Source organism: Aythya marila, assembly GCF_965140915.1.
Source record: "Aythya marila genome assembly, chromosome: 3".
NCBI lineage: Eukaryota > Metazoa > Chordata > Aves > Anseriformes > Anatidae > Aythya > Aythya marila.
In genome coordinates, this window is record NC_139044.1 from 93,409,587 (window position 1) to 93,433,833 (window position 24,247).

General features: G+C 41.3%; 1 protein-coding gene across 38 annotated transcripts in view; it reads left to right on the forward strand.

Annotated features, from left to right (window-relative positions):
* The window catches only part of DST (dystonin), a 295,359-nt gene that overhangs the window by 207,478 nt on the left and 63,634 nt on the right, over nt 1-24,247 (forward strand). For all 38 annotated transcript variants that reach the window (XM_082758030.1, XM_082758004.1, XM_082757993.1 and 35 more), the window contains 9 exons: nt 2,025-2,087; nt 2,972-3,207; nt 4,946-5,075; nt 6,652-6,851; nt 8,341-8,836; nt 9,818-11,292; nt 20,564-20,725; nt 21,847-22,017; nt 23,014-23,180. In XM_082758030.1, the coding sequence (XP_082614156.1) occupies nt 2,025-2,087; nt 2,972-3,207; nt 4,946-5,075; nt 6,652-6,851; nt 8,341-8,836; nt 9,818-11,292; nt 20,564-20,725; nt 21,847-22,017; nt 23,014-23,180 (3,100 nt within the window). The remainder of the gene's footprint in view (nt 1-2,024; nt 2,088-2,971; nt 3,208-4,945; nt 5,076-6,651; nt 6,852-8,340; nt 8,837-9,817; nt 11,293-20,563; nt 20,726-21,846; nt 22,018-23,013; nt 23,181-24,247) is intronic.

Here is a 24,247-nt window from a genome sequence, read left to right on the forward strand (position 1 = left end):
CATGTATCTGCCAAGTCTGCAAGTAGGACTTGCAAATAGAAACCCTGTTTTTGCAAACACTGCTGCACCTGCACATCTTTGCTCACAGAGAGCCTTTTTCATGGCTGTTCTGTGTGACTTCAAACAAGCACATAATTGCAGAATCACAAAGGTTTTGTTAGAAAGATGATGAGGACATCACTTATCTAAAAAGTGAGCCTAGACTAACTAGCTCATCCCAATGAAGATAGCGTAATTAATGCTAGTCAGTATTTTAGTTAAAACGACATGAAAGGGAGTCAACTTTGTATCCCAGTATGAATTTCCTGGTCCAAAATGTGCTTCCAGCCTGAAGCTTTGACTAACTTATTTTTATGTGTAATCTGATTTTAAATAAAAGCAAATATATTCCCATGATTTTCTGTACTGTAGTGTTTAAACATAAATTTGTTTTACAGAATCTACTAATTCTGCTAAGTATCACTGAAGCCATAACTTAAAGCATGTGGTACCTGGGGCATTTCAGTGGCCACAAGCACATTTTCAGTCAGTTCTTTAATTTATTTCCTGACCTTGTTAGTTCAAATATTGGCCTTCAGTGGTCATTTGCAAAGGACAGTGGAAGGATGGAGACTGCCAGAGGATACCTATCTGGCAAGAGTAGATTACTTTCTTTTTCACATCTCTTGGTAGTAGCTACTTCTGGTTTCATTTGTGTTTGAATTTTAAATAAAAATCTTCAAAGAACATTTTGGAACTTAACATAGGATATTTGTGCTCCTGCCTCTGCTCCTTTCTCTACTTCAATGCATCCAGGTTAAAAAAATAATTAAATAAATAGCATATAAGAGCAATCACAGTCCTCCAGACTGGAGTATTCACCCTCCTAGACAAGAGCTGTACTGTGTATCAGTAATCACGGTTTAAAAAAAACATAGCCTGGCTAATAGAGCATGAAGATTTACAAGGCTCTGGTTGGGGGTTCTCTGGTTCTCTTATCTGTTTATTTTCTCTTGCCATCCTCCAGCTGCCACTAAGGTGGCCCTACCCATCCAGGGCTGGATGCACGGCCTTCTCCAAGGCAACTGTTAATCTTTCCCTGTTAACTGCTCACCTGGGAATACAAATGTGCAGGAGAGTGGGAAGTGGTTCTCCTGCCTGTTCTCTGTGTCCCAGCTCTGTGCTCTGATGGTGTTTCACAAAGTTTGTGTAGCCCTGAGTCCAGAGGCTTTGAAATGCTGTTTAATGAGCAGAGCTTTTTGGCTACCTCCGAGTGACAGTGACAGGACTTTATGAGTGACAGTAAGGATTCCACATTGCAGACTCTGGAACAGCATGGAACATATTGTCAAGTCTCGCTAAAGATAAGATAGGAAGGGATTTGTCCTGTTGATATCAAGAGGTTTTTTGCTCAGAGGTACACTCCTGTTTAAGTGGGTAAAGGTATCTTAAGCAAGCTGTGTCGTTAGTTGTGTTGTCTGCAATGACTGCTTTGGGTTTCTTTTCTGCTCAGTGTTCAGTGCTTTCCTCATGATTTTCAGTGTTTGCCACTCTCCAGGGCAATGCCCGGACGCACTTAGGTAAAAATGTTCTCAGTGAGCAGTAGGGAACAGATTGCTTTTCGGGAGGAAGAAGTGACATTAGCCGGATGGTATGAGTAGGCCTCACAGCTAGAGCATAGACCTTTGTCCACTATTTTCATTTATTTAGCATAGTATTGTATGTTGTAAGACTGCTCATGCATCCTGTGTATGTGCATGCTATAAGTGCATGTGTTCACCCCCACACACTGTGCATATGCTATGCATATGTGATCCCACTTACAGCATTAGCTGGCTGGAGCAGGTTAAAACATAAAACAACCTTCAAATATATAAAACCATCTAAATAAAATGTTTGTTTTTACATGGTTAGCATGCACATTTTTCTTTGAATGTTATAATGAGAACTATTCGTCATGTTGTATTGAAGAGGAAGTGTAATGCTGGTGTTTTGGTGGGAAAAGGCCCAGCTAAGCATGTGACTTGGTCTTTCTTGGTCTGTAGGTGGCGCAGTGTTAAATGGTGAAGGAGGAGCTCCAGGAACTCAGGATTTTCTGAAAAATAAAGGTCAGTAATCACTAGGTAAAAAATTCAGGATGTGATAAAGAAACGTGCTTGTGTATTACTGTTAAATATGTTGATATTTTAAAAATATTGTGTGCAGATCTGATTGCAATGATCTTTACTAGACGGGCTTCATGTCACTGTTGCATAAGGAAACTATGCTATTATGATGATATTAAAATCAACTATAAAAATATCTGCCTTCGATACGTCCTTTGAAAACAGATCAAGTCTTTGCTTTCTGAATCAATATGTACTTTTATAAATACAAATAAAAATATAAATAAATAGGAAGAGCTATTTTAGTATAACATATGGATTTTGAGAAAATTATTAGGATTTATGTGATTTGAAACTTTTTAACACCAGCCAACATACACAACATGAACACACTTGTATGTATACATGATGCAAAGACACATTTTACATACATCTGTATCGTTGTATGTGACCAGTTCCTTTTTATTAAAAAAAGGACCTTATGTAGGCACTCATATATGCTTTGGGATAGCCATGTACTAGGTTTCAAGTCTGCAGTGTTCGTTCTTCTAAATTACAGCCTGCTTAGTACACTGACTGCCTCCTAAGCTCTCTCGCTGATAACACACCTTTATAATGGTACATGACTGTGAGTGAGATACTAATGCAGTAAGGTTAGGCAGTCAAACTAGTAACTGTTAAGAAATAATAATAATAAAAATAATATAAAATAATAGAAATAATAGTAACAAGTTAAGAAATAATTCTTAACATGTTCAGCAGCTTCTGGTTTGGGGAACTATTAGCCATGGTCACTTGAAGTACTGTTTAGAATTTCTTGAAGTCTAAGTATTGCTTGAAGTATATGTGATCTCTAATGTAGTCTTTGTTCATCTTTCCTTTTACAGAACTGACAACTGTTCAACAAGCCATGTCTGATGTAAATCATAGTTATGAAGATTTGGGAGTTTTACTGAAGGAAAAGATTTCAGAACTAGAAAGTATGCTTTCAAAAATGCAAAATATTCAGGAAGAATCAGCCTCAATGATGCAGTGGTTACAAAAAATGGACAAAACTGCATCAGACTGGGAAGCTGCTCCAACTGATAGTGAAGCTGTTAAAGCTCAAGTTGAGCAACATAAGGTACTTCATGTCTTCAGAAAAAAAAATACTCCATTACAATTATTGAGGGAATTCTATCTGAACAATTGCGTCTCAGCATAGCTTAATGTTGCAGAGAGTATTTAAATGATCCAGTAAACAGAAACATGCCAGTCAGGCTTAGAGCAAATCTGGCGAACTGTGTCAGTGCAGTAAAAGGAGCACTGGGTCAGAGAGAATGAATTTTGCATGTCAAAAAATAATAATTCTGATGTCCAATTTATACAGGTAAGAGTATATTGATTATGCAGTGTACTTTTTTGATATCTTTAGTTGTTTAAGCATATTTACTGGATTGCTCATAAGATCTGTGCATCTGTATCTATCCAAAAGCTGTTTCTGCAGCTGCTGGTTCACTGACACTCCACAGACCTCCCCAGCTCTGCAGCTGCAGAGGCTTATGTCTATTCCAAGGCGGTGTTTCCCTTCAGCAGCCATGTCATGCTTGTTTAGTCGTATAGCTGCACAAACGTCTCCTCCCCTCTTTTTAATTGGTATAAGAAAATCACTGAATCAGGAATAAGCTTCTGTCCTGCTTAAGCTCTGGGGAGATATGCTACTCGCAATGAAGGACGATATTTACACATGTAAGGGTTTATCTGTAAAGTGAAATGTAATGTGTAGCTAAGCTATTGAAGAGAAAATTCTTCCCTTGTCTGTGACAGGATAAACAAGGGCAGAATTTGATCCTGCTGAAGTACTTATTTATTTATTTATTTATTACACATTTTGGGGTTCACCCTTAAAAATTAAACTGAACAGCTACTGATTTTCCTTAAGTTTGACTTTCTTCAGACTCAGGTAATATTCAGTCCCAGAACTCAGAGTGTATGTGGAAAACTCTTCTTCCTTCATTTGTAACAAAGACCATTCAAAGCTGACAAGACCATCTTACTCTCAGTGTAATAACAGAAGAGTGTTCCTAGCCAGATGGAAAACTGAATGATTACTCAAGCAAGTCCTTTTGATACAAACGGACCTTTTACTAAAAGTTCTAAACCAAGCACAGATCTGTTCAGTGCTTATTTTAGTGTAGTGTTGTTTTTTGGGGGGATAGTTAAAATGCAACTCCTCAGTGCAAATTCTGTGACTTCAGAATGTTGACGTAAGAGACCTTTCCTGGGCATAAGACTGTCCACTTACATCTGTAAGAGCTGCGTGAGGTGTTCTCAAGGCACTGCTTGGGCATCTTAATCCCCTGAGCTTAAGTCTGCACTTAAGCTACTGTGCTCTCTAAATGGCAGTTCTAGATCATCTACAAGAAGCAGTCAGTCTGTGACAGCAGAACTTTCAACGAGGTAAATGAGTCCACACAGAGCTCTTATACATTGCTGCTTAGCTGGGTAATTTCTGCTTTGAACCTCACTGTGCACTAGTCAGTTGGCCTTATGTACAAGAACAGATTCCAGTTATGTGCAAGTATGATAAGATTTAGCGGATCCGATTTATCCGAATTATTCTAATCCTTTCGTTTGTTCAAATTAAACAGTAATTGTTAATATTAACGTTGCTTACATAGATGAGGTCACTCCAGAAAAATATGACCAGCCAATACATGCCATTAGAAAGGGTTTTGAGGCTCATAGCAGAAAAGCAGTATATAAGTGCTAGGTATTTATGGTTTACTTTCATGGTTGCTATCTCAGAATTATGGACTTCAAAAATGCTTTACAGTTTATCTTTAGTCTTACATTTATTTTTTTACCATTTGATTTTATAGCTATTTGAAACTGAATTAAAGCAAAGCGCAAATAAAGTACAGGAGCTAAAGGACAAAGTGACAGAGCTGTTGGAGAAGAACCCAGACTCTCCTGAGGCACCCAAATGGAGACAAACATTGGATAAAATAGGTACTTCAGTAAAGCTGTATTATAACTCAGACTGATTTAGAAGTTGTTTTATTACATTTTTAAAAACATATTAACAATCACACTTGCTCCCTCCTATCCCTTAAATTATGTGGAAATAAATCCCTTTACAAGAGGGTGAATCTGGAGTAATTCCACTGAAGTTGGTGGACTTTGAATTTATATCAGTGCAATTAAGAGAGGCTATAGCTTGACTCCATGTTTTAGAAAGCTTTACCTTTTTCAGACAGTGTGTGGCTAAGACTTGAGAGGTCAGCTATTGCTCCAGATACATATGTAGTTGTTCTTACAAAAAGTGCTACAAACAAGTCAATACTATTTTCATATAAATAACACTTTGAGTTGTTGGTAATGCCTTTCCCTTGCACTGATGGCTTTCGTCATTTTGTGGTTTTGATGTCTTTCTGCCATTTTCTAAAGCTGACTTCATAAATTTTGCCATAAAAATTGGAAATTGCCATGCTTGTACATTAGATTTTGAGATAATGCGGTGTGTAGTTGTTGTGAGCTTTTAAAAGCTCTTCTTAGGTTTGTCATATTTTAAATAAATCATAGATCAGTCAGTGTTTCGTACTAATAGGCATATGTGAATAAATAATAATAGCTGCACCGATAGCAATTGTAAAGGTAAATCTGTCTTTTTAATAAGTGTACTTCCAAAAATTTAGGTAGCAGGTAGCAGTTTAGGTAGCACATTTCTTCTCAAAGAAAATCTGAGTAGTGCTGAAAGAGAATTAATTCAGAATGAACAGGGATCAAAGTCAGTGAAGTGGCACAAGAAAATGAAAAAACAGACATGAATTCAAGGACAGGGAGCGTTAGCAAAACGCCAAAGCTGAGTCACCAAGCACTGACAGTATCACAGAGGGAAGAGGAAAGTTAAAAGACCGTGAGGCTCAATGGCTACCTTGAAAGCCACTTGCTACAAGTGGTTTTCATAGTTTGGCCTAGGCGAACCTAAGTTCACACAGCGCTTTTGAAATACCTGTGTAAAGAAGTATTCTCATTGCCTGTCATAGGTGCCTGGCTTTGAAGTCTAAATAAAGCAGTTAATCTCCACAGGCTCCCAATACAGACATTTGAAAGAGGTGTGCTCCTTCAGGAGGCATTTCAGAGCAGAAACCTAAATTATGGCTTAGCTTCACCCTTGGAAAGGTATCTATTTGTGTCTACTTACGAAAAAGGAAGGCTAGTTGACCTAAGTCAGGCCCCTAATTTATAAGTGAGTACAGCCCGTCGGCTTTTATGTCATTTGGAATCAAAGCCTAAATGTGGTGGTATTTCATGGAGTAATATTCTAATCTAATTTTATTGCATGTTGTACATTCATTGTTCTAAAAATGCTGCATGTGGCAGTGCTAAACTGCAGACCCTTATCCAAGTGTATATGGATCTGCCTGTTAAAAGATCTATTTGCCGAGTCACTGCAACAAGGCATCTGGAGTTAATCAGCAAGAAGCCTTATTAGAGCGCTCTGTTTACATTTCGTATATAGTCTGCTGTCTGACAGCCCATCTGCTAGAGCATGCATGCAATATGTTAACGTTATCGTTGTTAGATTCCAAGTGGAAAGAGCTCAATCAAGTTACATCTGAGAGACAACAAAAACTGGAAGAGTCTTCAAATTACCTGACCCAGTTCCAGACAGCAGAAGCTCAGCTAAAGCACTGGCTTGTAGAAAAGGAGCTAATGGTCAGTGTGTTGGGACCCCTGTCAATCGATCCAAATATGCTGAATACACAAAAACAACAGGTTCAGGTGAGTAAGAACTGCCAACATGCATTAATGATTTGTTTTTTGTTGGTGGTGGTTGTTGGTTGTTTTGTGCATTGTTTGATGTTGTTTTTTGCTATTAGCAAAGCAGTATCTTGCATTTAGAGTGAGTACAGCCCAGTTAATAGAAGCTATGTTATTTATCAGCAAATATCAGCTTAAGGTATAGTTGGCTACAGCAATTAGAAGAAAAAATTACCATGAGAATGAAGAGAGATCAGAACAGCTGAAGGAAAAAATGGTCGGGACTTACCCTTGAGGAGATACTTATCCTCAGATGTATTTTTTGTTTTAACTGTCCTGCGATTTGTCTGTAGTCTAATGAAAGCAGTCCTTTGAAGTTTTATTAATTTGAGTGTGTGTAGGTAACATTTTGCGGTCAGTTCTCACATACAGTCTATGCTGTAGTTTGAGATTTTGTTCATTTGACTGTGCCAATAGCTAATAAAAATAAGAAAGCAAGTGAAACGTAGTATTGTGAGTATGTATGGAGCCAAGAGAATGAAGGATAGATGAAAAATATAAAGAAAAAGTGTAGTTTGCCTACAGAAATGAAGCAAACCACAGACAAAAGAAATGAAAGTTGAATCAGACAAAGTTGAAGAAACTATAAATTCTAATTTCAAACATTTCTGTTGCTGCCAGTTAATTTGAGCTGTGACAAAAAATAACATTCTTATTTTGAAAAAGTAATATTAAAGCTGGCATATCCATATTGATTAAAATAAAATGTTTAAGACGTGAACTATTTTCTAACGCTATGTGAAAATGACTTAAAATTGGTCTGTAAATGCTTCAGAAATGTAGACAGCTGGCCTAAGACTATCATGTATCACTTAGCAGTCCTTAGAAGTTAAACCTTGTTGACTTAAGAAGAAAGGGTTTGGAATGCTCTGTAAAGTAAAACCATGATATTTGTCCCTTTTTCTACAGGCACGTTTGAGTTATTGTCAAAAAACAAAGTACTGGGAACCAGTGATATAAACTTTAAAGGTTTTACAGTATACATTCAGTCATTTTGTGAATCATCCAAATATATTCTCTGTGCCGTAATAATACATTGCAATATTATGTCACTGCACACCTTCTTTGAAGTCCTATCTTAAGACAAACTTCAAAACTGTCTAGGAAAGAAGACACTGCTTGAAACTAAATAGTGATTATTTTTCTTGGTACAGTTACTTAATTGCTGTAATATTAACAACATTCATTGTTTACTTGTGTCTACTGTTTGAATTTCCATTAGATGATCTGTAAACTAACTTCTTTTGTTGTTGTTCTTTGATGTAAACGCTGAGAAACAACACTCAATTTATGTGCAGAAGATGCAATTATTTCACTGGCTTTTTAAACCCAGAGATTGATTACTCAGTAAGGGAGCTTAACTACACCAAATTCAACATAGTTTTTGTCAGAAGCATTTTGCTTCCTTTTTCATGAGGTAAATGCTTCTAACAATGTTCTTTCTTCCCAGATTCTGCTCAAAGAATTTGACACCAGAAAGCCACAATACGAGCAGTTAACTATGGCTGGCGAAGGGATCCTGAAGAGACCTGGTGAACATCCTCCCTCTCATGAGGCTGTGAAAGAGCAACTGGCAGCTGTGGCACAAAAATGGGACAACCTCACTGGCCAGCTGAGTAACAGATGTGACCGAATTGACCAAGCCATTGTGAAAAGCACAGAGTACCAAAGCCTACTCAGAAGTCTGTCTGACAAGCTAAGTGCCTTGGATAGCAAACTGAGCAGCAGCCTGGCTGTGAGCACACAACCTGACGCTGTGAAACAACAACTGGAAATTGCTAAAGAAATGAAGGAGGAAATAGAACGGGAAATGAAGAATATAAACGCAGCTCGAGCTCTTTGTGAAGAGCTGTCAGCACTGGTTGGAGAAGAGTATTTGAAAGCAGAACTTACGAGACAGTTAGATGGCATCCTAAAATCGTTCAAGGATATTGAGCAAAAATCAGGTCAGTATTTATTTAAAAAGAAACAGTAATAAAGGCATGAAATTAAGCGTCATTTTCACATTTGTCTTTATAGTCAGTAGTGATATGTTGAGTACGCTGAGCCTAATGCCAGCTCTTTACTCAGTCCAAACCCTAAGCAATTGCATGTTGAAACTTAGGAGAGAGTCTCTGTACCTTGAAAAGGCAAAAACAATACTTAGATCTCTAGCGAGCAGTCTGGAAAAGAATTTGAAACAAGATAAAAGTGCTGATCTTCTCATCTCCCTGCCTTCAGGTGCATCCTTACTGAATTTGGATACCAAAACAGAGGGTGCAGTTCATTGAACTACTTAACTGTGTAGATGCAGAGAGGGAGCTAAAATTGTTACTTTTAGGCACGCACCAGCGAATGGCCTGCCAAAAGTAGTGGTAATACACAACTGTGGTATAAAAGTGAGATACAGCTGCCTGTGAGAAGACTGAGCTGGTAGCCTTTTCTATCCTGTGAACAATGGAGCTCAGCAAGTAATGCAGTGCAAGAAATATCATACATTTCTCTTCCTGACAGCCTCAGGTTTAGTTTGTTCATTTCCTCTGGTCACAAGGAACTTCAAACGATTTCCCTAAACACACATATCGCCTGCAGGCTCAGTTAGATGCTGCTGGGCTAGATTACTTGATATTCTCTGTGCTTATACTTCGTAATACCATTAAACGTGACTGTGTGCTTTTTACCCTCCAAATCTGCCTGAATGGGATTCATGTAGACACAAACTGGCTGAGCTCAGCTGGTTTGGTTCATGTCCAAATGCCTTCGCTGCTCTGCTGGGGTGCAGATACAAGCCTTGCAAGAGGCTTGGTTGTCAGCAAGTTAAGCACTACATACTAAGGACCTGCTTTCTTCACATTAAAAATAATTCATAATAAAATCAATATTATTTTTTCACTGAATACTAGGAGATTCTGATAATGGGCTTCTGTGCTATCTTCTCTTCTCTGTAGATAACCATGTTCAGCAGCTTCAGTCAGCGTATGCCACTTCTCATCAGTTCCAGCAAATGTCTAAGGACTTCCAGGCCTGGCTAGACAAAAAGAAAGAAGAGCTGAACCAGGCTCGTCCTGTGTCAGCCAAACTTGAAACCTTGCAGTCCTTAATTGAAGAACAGAAAGATTTTAAAAAGACTCTGACCAATGAAATTGGTTCGTATGAAAAAATTGTTGCAGAAGGAGAAAGCATCTTACAGAAGACTCAAGGAGCTGACAAAACAGCCTTACAGTCCCAAATTGCCACACTCAGGAGTAACTGGGATGAAATGGATAAGCAGGTAAAAGAAAGGCAAGATAAATTAACAGACTGTCTGGAGAAAGCCCTCAAATACAAGCAGCATGTAGAAAATTTGCAGCCATGGATAGAGAAATGCCAAAGCAACCTGTCTGAATTAAAAGTTGGCATAAACCCTGCAGAAATAGAGAATTCTGTTGTTCAGGTGAGGGCTTGGCAGAAGGACCTGGATAAACATCACGGGATGGTGGAGCTATTAAATAACACTGCTGAAAGTTTGCTCAGTGCAAGTGAAACAGATAAAGAAATTGTTAGAGAAGAAACCAAGGCACTGAATCAGAAAGTGAATACGGTCACAGAACAATTACATAAGAAGAGAGAGTGCTTGGAAAATATGGCACAAAGGCTGAAAGAGTTTCAGGAATCATCCAAGGAAACAGAAAAACAGCTTAAAAGTGCCAAAGAGCATCTGGAAGCTCACGATTCGCTTGGACCTCAGTCATTCAGTAACAAACACCTGACAATGATGCAGGCCCAGCAGAAGGCTTTACAGACCTTAAAGCCTCATGTTGATTTAGTAAAAAAGCTTGCCCAAGACCTGGTGGTAGAAGCTTCTGATTCAGCTGGTGTTTCTGACCTTTTGCTCCAAGCTGAATCTTTGGAGCAGGAGTACAATGCAGTGAACCAGCAGGTTGAAGATAGGTGCTCGTTCTTGGAGACAAAACTTCAGGGAATTGGCCATTTCCAAAACAGCATCAGAGAGATGTTCTCTCAATTTGCAGAGTTTGATGACGAACTTGATAGCATGGCTCCAGTGGGGAGAGATCTTGATGTACTGCAATCCCAGAGAGAGGATATAAAACGTTTCCTGAAAAAATTGGAAGATCTCATAATGAATAATGAAAATGCTAATAAAAACTGTAAAATGATGCTAGCCACAGAAGCTGAAGCTTCTCCTGATCTTGTTGGTATAAAGCGGGACTTGGAAGCATTAAATAAACAGTGCAACAAGCTCCTAGACAGAGCAAAAGCCAGGGAAGATCAAGTGGAAGGTACAATTAGCCGTGTTGAGGAATTTTACAGTAAGTTAAAAGAATTTTCCAGTCTGCTTGGGAGAGCTGAAGAGCACGAAGAATCACAAGGTCCTGTTGGAATGGAAACAGAAACCATCAATCAGCAGCTGGATACGTTCAAGGTAGGAACGTTTCTTTCTTAACTGCTATCGTGTGTTTTAACACAATGCAATTTTTTATTCAATATCAGTGTGGAAATGATTGGTAAAATCATCTGAGACCTTGGACAAGTCTTCTCTCACATCAGTCAGTTCTACTTGTATGCATTTTATCTATTTTAAATAGTATATCTTCTCTTGCTCCAGAGCTTTCTTCTGCTATCGATTGCTAGACATTGGTGTCTTTGCAACCCAATTTTTGCAGTTCCTTTGACCCAGGTCTCTCTCTCTTCCTCTCTTCCCAATCCTACTTCTTTGTGCAATCTGTCTGCCTTACCAGTTTTTGAGAACTCCATATTGTTTCTGTTCCACTGTCCATGTATCACACAAACTTCCTTTTCCACGTGGTGTGAGTTTAGACTCTGGTGTTCACATACCACAGTCCATACTCGCTTCATTTATGTGACTAGATTTCTTTTTTCTTTTTATTTTTCTTTCTTTTTTTTTTTTTTTTTTTTTCACACGGGTATAGGCAGCAGTGTCTGAGTGTTTAACACCTTACCACTGTCCAGTTTTACCTCATCGAATCCAATCCTTACCTAGAAATATACTGATAAAACGAATTCAGGTTAAATGAAACTCCTTTTACAGAAGGAGTTCATTGTAGCATCCTTATCCAAAATGCACTTGGGAGCCTCTGTGCGTAGCTTTTTTAATATGCCAGTTGGCAATTGTTGTCCAGCTCAGAAAAATACATTGCAGCAATACTGGGTGTAAAGTGTAAGGGTGCTTTAGTGCTGAAACGAAGTGCAGATCTTTGCAGATTTTAGGCTACAAGAAATGAATTTGCAGTGCTCACTGGGAAGGTTTATAAGTTACGCAGGTGTAAGCAGTGCTTGAAAAAGCTCCTAAATCTCCCACTGGCTGTGTAGTAGCACTCAATCTCATGTGCTGCTTTGGATTCATTCCAATCTAGCGTTGGTTCAAATGTTTGTATGACTTGTAAATTAGTACGCAGTTAATCCTAAAACAAGCCTGCACAATGTGATTTGATAAACCATGCCGGCGGAGAGACAGCCTTGGAGAAAAAGTAATGACATGCTTGGCCCAACAGAGGGGGCCTTTTGCTTGTGCAGACTAAATCGTGTTGGAGAGGCAAACCGAAGGCTGAAGGTTCAGGCTGGGAGTTGCAGCTGAAAGTCCCTGTCGGTTGCAGTGATCTTTTAGAGTGCATAGAGACAGAAATCTGGAACAAACGGTTACGTTTTTAAGAGATTCCATTAGATTGTGCCTGTTAAATTTGTATGCTAACCTATCTCAAGCTAAAAGGGAAGCAAATGGCTTATCTTTGTATATGGTTAGTAAAACACTTGGGAAATTGGAACATAACATAGTCGGTGCGGTTTCTTGGCATTGCCTTGGTGTTGTGCTTTGTAAGGTCAATGGAAAAGATGCTCAGCTGTTGCAAAATTCAGGAATGAGATCCTTGTCTGGCCTGTGCAGGAAGAGTGTCCCTGTAACCAAAGAGTGGTAAAAAGACCCCCAAAAAATGAAGAAGGGAAAGGAAAGTAGTGATAGCAGCCTGTTTGTATGTGTGCTCCAGGATTGTATTTATATTAGATATTTGTAAGCTTAGAAGTGTACTTTGTTTGGAACAACTGTTTCAGGCCATGCAGTTGTTTCTTAGTGAAAACACGATGCCATTAAACAGGAGGTAAACGAGATGAAGAGGTTGTTCAAAGAAGGGAAGAGCAAGTGCAGTAATAAAATCAAAGTGTCTGACGAGTGGAAATAGGGAGAACAGAACAGGGAGTGCTACTGGGTGACTGTAAGTACCAAAGGCATGCTGATATGGGGGGTGTGGGGTCAACGATCCCTCTCCTAATCTGTGAGCACTACTGGCATGCATGGCAGCAAAATGACAGTAGCTGTTGTACCTCTTCATACTCCTTGTCCTTCCAGAGAGCAGTTTTACCCGAGGCAGCAAACTGTAGGCTCCCATCAGTCTTGCTCCACTCGTGGTGCTCTTGCTCACGCGTTTGTGCACGTAGGCAGACACACACAACCTGAAAATGTGGCTCTGGCCACGAAACCCCAGTGTAGCTCCTTATGTCTTTAGCTCCTGTGGTCAAGCACAAGCAACTTCTATTCCTCAGGAGCAAAGCAAAATGCTCTTTGGTAGATAGATTTATCCACATGATGTCTGCAGTCTCTTCAGGGAAGGATCTGGTGTAATGGGCCAGAGGTGGTTTTTGTGGTTTGACTAGTTTTTATGCATAAGAGCAGAGCTTTGTGCGTCTTCTTGGCATGACATTAAAATGCAGAGTTATTTAAAAAAACAAACAGACTTGGAGTAGTATTTTATATATATATTGTTATATACACACATCCATATTTGTTTTATTTATATTCCTTCTTTGTAATCCACTTATTCCAGCCAGGATGGAATGTTAAATTGAAAGTAGTTATTGTCAGTGTTAAACTGCATTTATTTACAATGCAGATATAAAACTTGCTTTCTGTAAATGAAAATCCCCTGTGGAGTTCATTTGAAAGTAGACTTCATTAGACTGTTACTTCACAAACTACACCAGGAAGAGTATAATCAAAGAATTTGTCTCAATTAATGTAAAACAGACAAAATTAATTACAGATTAATTCAGCTTTATTAGATGTTCCCTCCCCCAGTCTTTGTGTAAAGCAGATACTGGTAGTAAAGAACATTTCAGTAAATGAGGTCTGCTCAGTTACACTGGGTCTGCCTCCCTTCTTGAAAAGTTAAATACAAAAGAATTGTACAAATGGGGCTGAACGGAGAGCCCTGTGTTGGGGCAGCTACATAGTGCTGGGATGTTGGCGCTTGGAGCAGTATTGCAGCTTGGTTTTCCAAAAGAGAGACAGAAGAACCCCAGAAGCTGAATTACTTTACTTCTTGAAACCTTTGCACAATTCCTTGTACTGCCATAAAGAGGTATTCTTCTTAGTAAAAAAACTACACAGAGCTCTTGCAGCTTTCATCTGTTCATTTGATTTTTGCTTTTATTTTCAGAAGAAATGTAGATGTAGCTGTTAAAGAGGTTACCTTCTAATTTGACTTTATAGGAATTTTTAGCTAGCCTGAGTATTCCTGCCAATGAGCTTGAGCTAAGAGTTTAATTGGCTTATGGTAGTTGTGTGGAGAGTGTCTGTCCTCTGATTTTCACTCTGAAGGCAGATAATGTTGAAAAAATACTCTGAGGTTTCTCTGTATGCTCAAATAAGAAACTGGAAGTGTTGCGTTTCCCGTGAGCTGGTTTACAAACGCCATAATAAGCTACTGACTTTGCACAGAATTTACTACTTTTAGGGTCTGTGTTAAAAAGCAAAGGCAAAAGAAAGCTGTTCTAATTGCTTTTGAAGGTGACTGGTGCATCTCATGCATGTCCTCAATGTGAATATGGTGAAAAATGGTAAAATATTTTTAAATGTTAATAAAACAATTTTGCAATGCAAAAATTACGGATTTCAGTTACATACTGCCCCTGTAAAACAACACAGCACCCTTTGCATTGAGTAAGGATCTGTTTGTGACTGGGGTGAGAATAAGCACAGATGACAGGTCCTCGCAAATGCTTTACTCATCCTTACCATTGTAGTATGGATTCTTAGCTGGAGAGCCCAGAGGTGAGTTTGTTTGACTCATTTTGGTACATTTTGGCTGCTCATGAAGCAGGCAGGATATGTGAGACCGGGCAAGAGAGAATTTGCCGCATGTGACTTAAATATTCTGATGTGTAGCTGGCGATATCAAAGAAATCAATAAACGAAAGGTGTGGTGTGTCTGTGTGCCTTGCATAAAAAGCATCCTGCTCGCTGCTTAACTCAGCAAGCCTCAGCTGATTGTTGCTAATGCCCTGCCGCAAGTTTTAGCACCCAGTGCCATATGCTGTCCTTAAACTGAGCTCCGAACCCCAGCTACACCCAGAGCTCCTCTGCCGAGGCAGGGAGGCCTCTGGCCACGAAGGGATGGTTGGTACTGGCCCAGCAGGCTGCTTCTCGGGTACCAGTGGCGAATTAACCTGTGGGTCTCCCAGCCCAGCCCATACATTATTATGAGCTACGTGCAAAGCGCTGAGGAGATGGAAATGTCCAAGACCTGATCCTCTGTCCTGTGTCACTGCTTTCATGCTGCTCCCAGTCTGGCAAAAATCATCTTCCACGTATAAGCAGTTTTATTCGTTCATTTTTGCTTTTATCCCGCTGAAAGCCGGGGCAGAGGGGCAGCTGGACCCCTGCTGCCCCTTGCCCCAAGCCTGTAGGCTGGTGCCTGTGAGCCACACGCCGGAGGTGAACGGGAACAAAACCGTGTGAAACATTCAACAGAACTCAAAAGCATTAAAGCGAAATTGGTGTCGGTGGTGGTGGGGATCCGTAAAGAGTGAAATTGGGGGCGGATCCGTCAAGATGTCCAGCTTAACTCCCACAGCCAAACGACGGCGCCGGCAGCCCTCAGCTGAGGCGTTCGCCGGGCAGGGGCGGGATGCCCGGCCCTGGGGGGGCACGCACCGCCCGGGGGGAGCCAGCCGAGCCCTGTCACCCTCCCTGCCGCCCTCCCTGTCACCGTGCCGGCCCCGGCGTCGCCGTCGGGGGGCAGCAGGCGGCGGGGGGCCGGGGAGGAGGTGGCCGGGCACCGCCTCCCATCCGCCGGGCGCGGGGAGGCCGGGCGGGGCGGGCGGCGGGGGCAGACGGTGCCTGAGAGGCAGGCGGAGGGGCGTTGCTGCGGGAGGCCGCCCTGCAGCCGCCGGGGAGCTGCCGGGCTCCGCTCCGCTCCGCTGGATGGCGGCGGCCCTCGTCCTGCCCTGCCCGGCTCCCTCGTCCCGGCCCGCCACCGCCACCGCCTCACCGCCGCGCCTCAGGGCGAAGGGGCCGTAGCGGGGCGGGCGAGCTGCTGGTGCCTTGCCGGGGGGAGCCTGCGAGTGGGGCTCTGCTCCCCTCCGCCGCTGCCTTGGAAGGGGAGCAGCTCCCCGGGACAGGGTCGGGGGGCTCAGCAGCCCCCGGTTGTTTTGTTGTTTTTTTTTTTTTATCTTTTTTTTTTGGCCGTGCCTCAGGGACGCGATGCTCGCCCCTGCGAGCGCCGCCGAAGAGCTCGGGACGAGGGGAGAATGAGCCGCCCCTCAGAGCGGGCTCATCCCCAGCCGCTGCCAAAAACAAAGTCAAGGGCTCTCCGATGCTTCTGGCCGTGCCGGATTTAACTTATTTTTTATTTTTTTTCCTCCGAAATTTCCTCCGTGCCTTCGGTCTGAACCGGCCGCAGCCGCTGCGGAGGCTGCGCTCTGGGGCTGCCGTGCCATGGTTTATTTATACAGGAGATGGGTTTCTGCGCGCCGCGTAAATGGATTACAGTTCAGCAGGCACCTACAGGAGATAATGTGCTGCCTGCTGTAATGCTGGCTCGTTCGGAAGGCTTAATCTGGAGATTTAAGAGACAAATTCTGACCTGAAAAAAGAAGTGGGATGTTCCACGGAGGGCTTTAAGTGGTTGAGCCGCTGCTGGGGTTTGCTATACTTGGTTTGCCTCTGATATCGGAAGATTTCTGTTCCTTTCTTACTGAAGCACTTTATATTTTAGAGGAAAAAAAAAAAAAAAAGTAACTCATATCCAGGTAAAGTTGCATTTAAACCGGTGCACTGATTCTGACCTTAACCACCTCATAAGTTATGCTGTGTATTTTCTATCTATGCATCCTGTGCTAAGGGCAAGTTTACTGTAGCTCTTCGGACTGGTAGTGGGTTTTTACATGTTTCCCTCGTATCTCTGAAAGCGGAGGCGTGGTGGTACCCCTGTGTGGACAGTTTCGAAATGGGGAAGCCACTGAGCAGGCCGGACTGTTTGCGTCAGAATCCTCCGTGTGTAGGCAAAGGGGAGGAAGATGAAGACCTGAACATCGAAGACTGTTACGTTCCCCAGAGGTCCATCTACGACACGGTGCGGCTCAACGAGCAGATCGATTCGGGCTCCAAGGGCAGCCTCTCCTCGAGGCACTTCACGGACCGGACCTTGCCCTACAGCCACAGGACGCTGGATATCAGCACCCTGTGCTCCAACGGCGCCCTGACGTCTTCCAGCGTGTTTGAGCTCAGGAGTCGCGAGGCCAACAAGTTGGATGAAAAAATGATCTTCGACGCTCTCAAGCTGAACAGCGACATCATTCGAACAGGGGGGCTGCCCAAAGCCAAGTCTCACACGGAAAAGAAGGAGCATCGGCGTTCGTGGAGGATGTTTGTTCCGCCCAACTTTTCAGATTACACGAATAAGAGCGAATGCTCGTTTAGTGAGCCTGCTGATACGTCAGATACAGCTAAATCAGGCAAATGCAAATGGGGTACGAATTCACTTACCTCGGAAGAGGATGATTCTGGTTTGTGCAGCCCTCCAACAGAAAGGGAAGAAAGACAGGATACACTCCTAGCAGGGGAGCAAGCCCAAATACAGAGTTTATCTTCTGCAGAAGAAATCCAGGCATTCGGTCAGCTCAGACCGTTTCTCCCTGCTCTTTGCAGAGAGCAGCAAGCCCCAGTGCTTGCAAGCAGCAGTATCCCTGTCAAGGAAAGCTGCAGATTGACTTCATGTGACATTTTGCCCTCTGGAAGAGTAAAACAAAGCAGTCCACAAAAATGTGAGAGCGATCAGGAAGAGATGGGGGAGAAATACTCTTATTTACAAAGTTTCAAAGAGAGAACTCTGACACATGGAGATCCTCTTCAAGGTGATGGACCAAGTGTTTCCCTCAACCAAAACGAAGTGGAAAATGCATATGAAGTTCATGAAAAGAATAAAACACGAGCCACAACAGTGGAGAGGGATTATGTGGATGATGCACCTCCTCAGTTAGATGTGTATTATACGAATGGTGCTGTGAATACTGGTGATGTGGATTTAGCAAAATACGAGGTTTTATCAGATCCAGAGGAATCAAGTATAGCACATACAGGCTCAAGTGAAAATGCATTTTCTGTTCAACAGCTTGAATTAGATAGCACTGTAAACTGTCCAAAAGCTATCCCAGGGAGAAGTAGAGGCAATATCTGGACTACAGGCATCCAAGAAACCTTGGATACGGTCTGCAATGGCCTGTTGTCTAACAAGGTAATTAAAAAAAAAATCCATTTGTGAAATAGTTGTAATGCAACCTTAAGCATAGCTGTTTACAGAAGTCTTTCAGTTTGGCTGTGGCTGGAGACATTGTACGTTTTATTAATTCAGCAGATGTAGCAGGCAGTGTCAGTGGCGTAGCGCACCCAAGACGTCCAAACTAGGTGAGATGGTCAGCTCCGAAAATGCACGAGGGGCAATCGCTGACAGGGCTGATTACTTCCAGCTGTTGGGTGTACGGTTATTTATTGTCCAGATGGTGTCTGTTACCCTTGATTTGGAGAGCCTCCACCGCGCGCCGATGTTCGTGTTCAGTTTTTACACAGGCTGTGGTTAAAGGCAATGCCATTCAAGGGCAGCTACAGCCCATTTATTCCGGCTGAGCCGCCTTACTCATAAAGGTATAAGCAACAGTATCAGATTGTTGTGGTTTCCAAGGCATGTAGATTAAAGGCTCACCGCATGTTCTGAAAGCCTTCTTTTGCATTTGCGTGCCAGAAAGTCGATCTGACGGCATGGCAGTGTTTTACAAGCACCGGCTCTCACAATGTTTTGTGAGTGGTGGGTGAGGTAAGAAAGTAAAAAGCGAAGCTTGGTAATAAGTAAAGGGTGTTTTGTCAGCTCTGTAATTTTTTTCTTCCCACTCCGGTTGAAATCTGAGATATTTCAGACTTTGTTGCTAAGTTGTTCTGGTAAACTTTGGCCTCAGCAATAATTGTAATTTATTTTAAGCTTCTCCTTGCAAAGAACGCTTGTGTTTGTAAAGGGCAGATTACGGAGATCAGTCCCCTCTGTGGCAGGGCATTGCTTTCAAAAGATGAGGCTTTATGGGACGTAAAAGAAGAATTTGTTATTGATTCTGTGTAAAAAGATTATTCTGCTCCTCCCTACCCTGAAGTGAAGAAAAAGAAGAGCATTTTCCCTTTTCTGGGAGCAGCCAGCTGGTTGTGCCCTGTGAGTTTTTGTGAAACCACAGTTTTCATTTATTTTTTTTGGTCCGCAGTAGCAAAACTCTTATGGATGCTTAATTGCTTTTACCCGTCCCGCTCAGTATATTTGCTCTGGCTTCTAGATTGACTTGTCAAGCTCCTGGAAGTGTGCTCAGCCACCTGGGGGCTGCCTCTTTAAAAGAAATCACTTGCCATACTGTGTTTGGTGCTAAAGAGGAGTCATTGGTATGTTTGAAGTGATTTCTGCTTTTCAGGATGCTGAGAAAGGTTGCTTTGAATGCTCTAAATGTACACCAAAACTGTTACTGAATGCTGCTATAGAAATAGAAGGATTTCGGGTCAAAAGTTGAGCATTCTTTAGCATTGTTTATTCATTGGTTATTTTTCACTGGCCTGTGTAATTAATTCAGGGGCTTCAGGCCATTTTCTGATCTCATTGACACTGGTGTCAGCTCAGCCTCATTCAGTTGAATACAAGTGGAGATTTACATTGCTGTTGCTAATGGTAATAATCTGACTCTGAAAAGCCTTAAATACCTGAGAGAGTAAAATAAAGCAAACAGAAAACTGTTCAAATTGCTCTTTGGGTCCGGTCAAAGCCCTGGCAATTTGCAAGAGTATCTCTCAGAATTAAAAACCATTCTCATGGGTCTCCACTGTGATGCTGTTTCAGCAGCATCCGTACCGCCTCCTCACTTTTTACCTTTATATTCTCATAAAACCTGCCTTGAAATCATTCTCCATTCACTGCTCCTTTAACTTGAAAGTTTTGTCTTTGCCCTAATTTGGAAAAAAATGCCCAATAGTCTGTCTTGGTGTTTGTTTGTTTATTTAAGGACAATTTACGGTCCTTCTGCACCATGTTTTGGTAGGGTTTATAGACAGATAATGAAACAGATAAATGCATTCCTTGTCTTCAGATGCTTTCCTTGATTCTTTCTCCCTTTCCTTCCTGTCGAGAACTGCTCATGGAAATGTACGTCATTTTACCTCAATGGTGTATTACATTTATTCTGTTTAGATTAAGTCTGTTATGTTTAGATTTATTGATTTATTTTTTTAGGAGGGCGCTGGTGAGGAATGGTTTCCTTTCTTTTAGATACCAACTCAGCAAATTCAGCATGTTTGGGTTGCGTAATGTGATGGAAGCACTAGATGTGTTTTATGTTAGCAGTCATAATGTTTCATGTGTGTCTTGTTTTTCCAACTGCAGGTATTCCAGAAAGAAGAAATTGAACCCCTGCAAGTTAAGCAACAGGAGGTAAATTGGTTGGGCCAAGGCCTTATTCAAAGTGCTGCTAAAAGTACCAACACAGAGAACCTTGAACATGACCTTGAAGACGTTAACACCCGGTGGAAGACTCTTAATAAGAAGGTTAATATTTTGTATACTATTCCACTTTTGTCGTGTCCTATATTTTGATTACTTATTTACTGACGTCTTTCAAAACACAGGAAATTAAATATTCAGTGAGACTATGAATTGTGTTGCTTTACACAATACCTTCACCAGTAATTCTAAGGATAAGATTTGTATCGCTTGTTGCTAGAGGTACTGCTGTCATTTATAAGGTTTTGTCAAACTTTCTGTAGGTCCATCATGGTTTTTCATTGAGGAAAGATTCCTCCAGGGCTGCGTGTTCCTTTCTGCTTAAGCAAAGCAGAGAAGGTTGATAACCCAGTCAAAGAGGCAGGAACTGTGATGCCTATATGGGAAAAGCAGCAGTGTCATTTGTAGATAGCTGCTTTTGAGTAGTTCCTCTTCAGTCTTTGTTCACATTTTTTTTTCCCTCTGTTGTATTTGTGTGCACTGGTCATACCTGTGGAGAGCAGCACTGATACAGCCCAGCTTTATGTGACTCGTGGCACAATTCCTTTGTAGTACCTTAAGGGTTGCCTGAGCCTTTGGAAGGTACCACTGCTTTGGAAAACTTGCTGTAGATTTTCTTTTTTTTTCTGATGCTTTGAAGACTTCTCTTCCTGAAGTAGCTGCTGTTGAAAATGGCAAGGGTGGGAAGTGGAAACTGCATTTGGTTTCCTCTGCTCTCTGTCTGCCTGAAGGGATGATGCAGTAGGACCACAGACACTTGTAATGCACCTATTTGTCCTCTCCTTTCCTATTTCTTCTTTCCTTTGAAGGGCTTATTGCCCCTTAACTGCTGCTTTGGGTGCCTGGCTCAGTCTTTTTATAAGGAAAGTATAGACCATCTGAAACACAAACATCCTGTCAGTGTGCTTCATAATACTGTAGCTATATAAAACAGGAGCATCTCTTGTAATGGACTACTAGAGCAGTCTAGTTCACTGAGAGTCAACCTCTCTTCACGGGATGACTGTGGAGATTAATGGTACGTTGTGCCATAGTGCTGCTACAAATAGCTATGAAAATGAGAGCACAAGTTAATGATATTGCCAGGTGTTGAGCAAATTTTGGCCGCTTGTTTCACAGAAATAAGAAAAAAGGTGAGTACAGTCAGATGTTCTATTTTTCGTCAGGTTGCCCAGCGTGCTGCACAATTGCAGGAAGCTCTCCTTCACTGTGGGAGGTTTCAGGATGCCCTTGAATCTCTGCTTAGCTGGCTCATTGATACAGAAGAACTTGTGGCTAATCAGAAGCCACCATCTGCTGAGTTCAAAGTCGTGAAGGCCCAAATACAAGAACAGAAAGTAAGTAAAATCCATTCAGAGTATCTCTCTTTTCACTGGAGCAATGAGAATAAATTCCCAGTCTTTGTCAAAGCATGAAATCTTTTCAGGTGTACCGAGGTGGTTAAGACAGCCATCTGTTTGGTACTCCAGGGTCTGCCCAGGGCTGGGAGAAGGGCTCATCTTCTGGGAGCATAGGATAGCGTATGACACTGCAATCTGAGCTCTAGTTAGAATAATTAACACCCTCTGGAAATAGATGTTAAAGGTCCATTGGAAAAAGGGACGATGTAAAATCCAGTTTTTGGCAATTTCGCAAGTAGGAAATAAAACATAGAAAGTTTTTCATTGTAATAACTCCAAGGTAATATTGCAGGCTATGGACATAAGTACTTGGATCTTGAACCTGTTGTGATCTGATCATTGTTGGTAATTATTTGGAGTGCTCTTGGGGAATGGCCTGGGTTAATATAAAGACACTAGCAGTGTTATCACCTGTGAATTTTCAAAATGGTCACAGAAAAAAGAAGCACACTGTAGCTCATGAAACATTGTCCATGCAGTTGGACTGTGTGGCCGGCTCCCATGCAGATATTTAATGTAAATCTGTGGCCAAAACAGGTTGTCATTTTGGGATCCCTGCAGAGGAGGGAATGCTCATCTTACCAAAGGTTACTAGAGAATGGGGAGAGGAGTGGCACAGAGGAGTTGAGGGAGAAGTGGAATTTATTCTTGAGGAAGAAAATAATTTATTAGACTAGATCAGTGAATTCCATTCTATATCTCAAAGTGGTTCAGAGAATAAAATGAGCATCTGGGGGTGGGGAGGAGGGGAGCATCTCTCTTTTTTGATTAGCATTATTCACACCATCACAATATAGCATCACACTTCCATCAAAATAGCATTGATATTTTTTTTGCTTAAGAGGTTTTCAAGAAGTCCAGCTCCTTCTGTTTTTACACTTGTGATATTACAATGTTCCTTAATAACCTGCTGTCGGATGGCTTTCTCTCTAGCTTCTCCAGAGGTTGCTGGATGACCGCAAGCCTACTGTTGAGGTAATCAAGCGTGAAGGGGAGAAAATTGCAGAGTCAGCAGAACCTGCTGATAAAGTGAAAATCTTGAAACAGCTGAGTTTCCTGGACAGTCGATGGGATGCATTGCTCAGTAAAGCTGAAACAAGGTATTTGAAATTCTTTCATAGCTTTGAAAAATATAGACGTAGCACGTGATAGATGGTTAGAAGCAGCAAGTGGAACTCTAATGTGAAATCTTTTTAACTACTATCATACTTGTTCGTACATTACATCGTTGTGTCTCGATGTTGATATAATAGGTCCTCTGAAGAAAAAGTGGAGAGACGTGCCTTGAACAGAGTAAAAGCTTTAAACAAATGTTTAATTTGTTTTAATAACGTTTTAGTCTAAGGTGTGACAATCTGCTAGGATTGACGGCATGTGTATCCTCTGAACATTTTATCTCTGTTGGTTCATTTAATTGAAGTTTCTTGATTAAGAAAAAGCACGTCTAGTTTGCATAGAATCAAGTGCATTCTTGACACTTACTAATGATCTTACCTCAAAACTTAAAAATCCTGACATGCTGCTACAAAGAGGGGGCACTCAACTCTTCCTCTCTTTTGCTGTTTGATGTCATCTGTGTCATCAGTTTCTAGCATTTAGTAACCCTCATGCTGTCAGTTTCTGATGTACTTACGCAAGGTGCTGAGCTGCCTTAGTTCTCAAGAAAAAAAGGACCATTGAGGTATGCAGATATATTCTAGCAATGCAGAAACACTCTTAAAGAGATTGCAGTCCAATTCCAGTTCCAATTTTAAAAAAAAGACACAATATCCACATATACAGACACTTAGATACTTTATGATTTGTCTATGATTCTAAACTCACCTATATTGTCTTCTACTCCCTCTGTAGTTCCTTTACTCCAAACCTCTTTAGTTGCCTTGTACTAATAATACAACTATTTAATTAGTAGAGTCAACCACTAATAGACAATTATTTCCTTTTTTTTTTTCTCTTTAATTTATTGAAAGTATCTGACTCATTAGCTGGGTAATGTTATGTTTAATTTAATATTCTTCTCCCAGTCTGGTGATGTATAATTAAAAATGAAATTGCATTTTTTCCTAAGCTATCTATTAGTTGGAAGCTTGTCTCCATTTTTCTTTGTCTGGTCTCTCGAAATGAAAAGGAGATCTGACAATGATTTTGAAAACTAAGTAGAGTATTT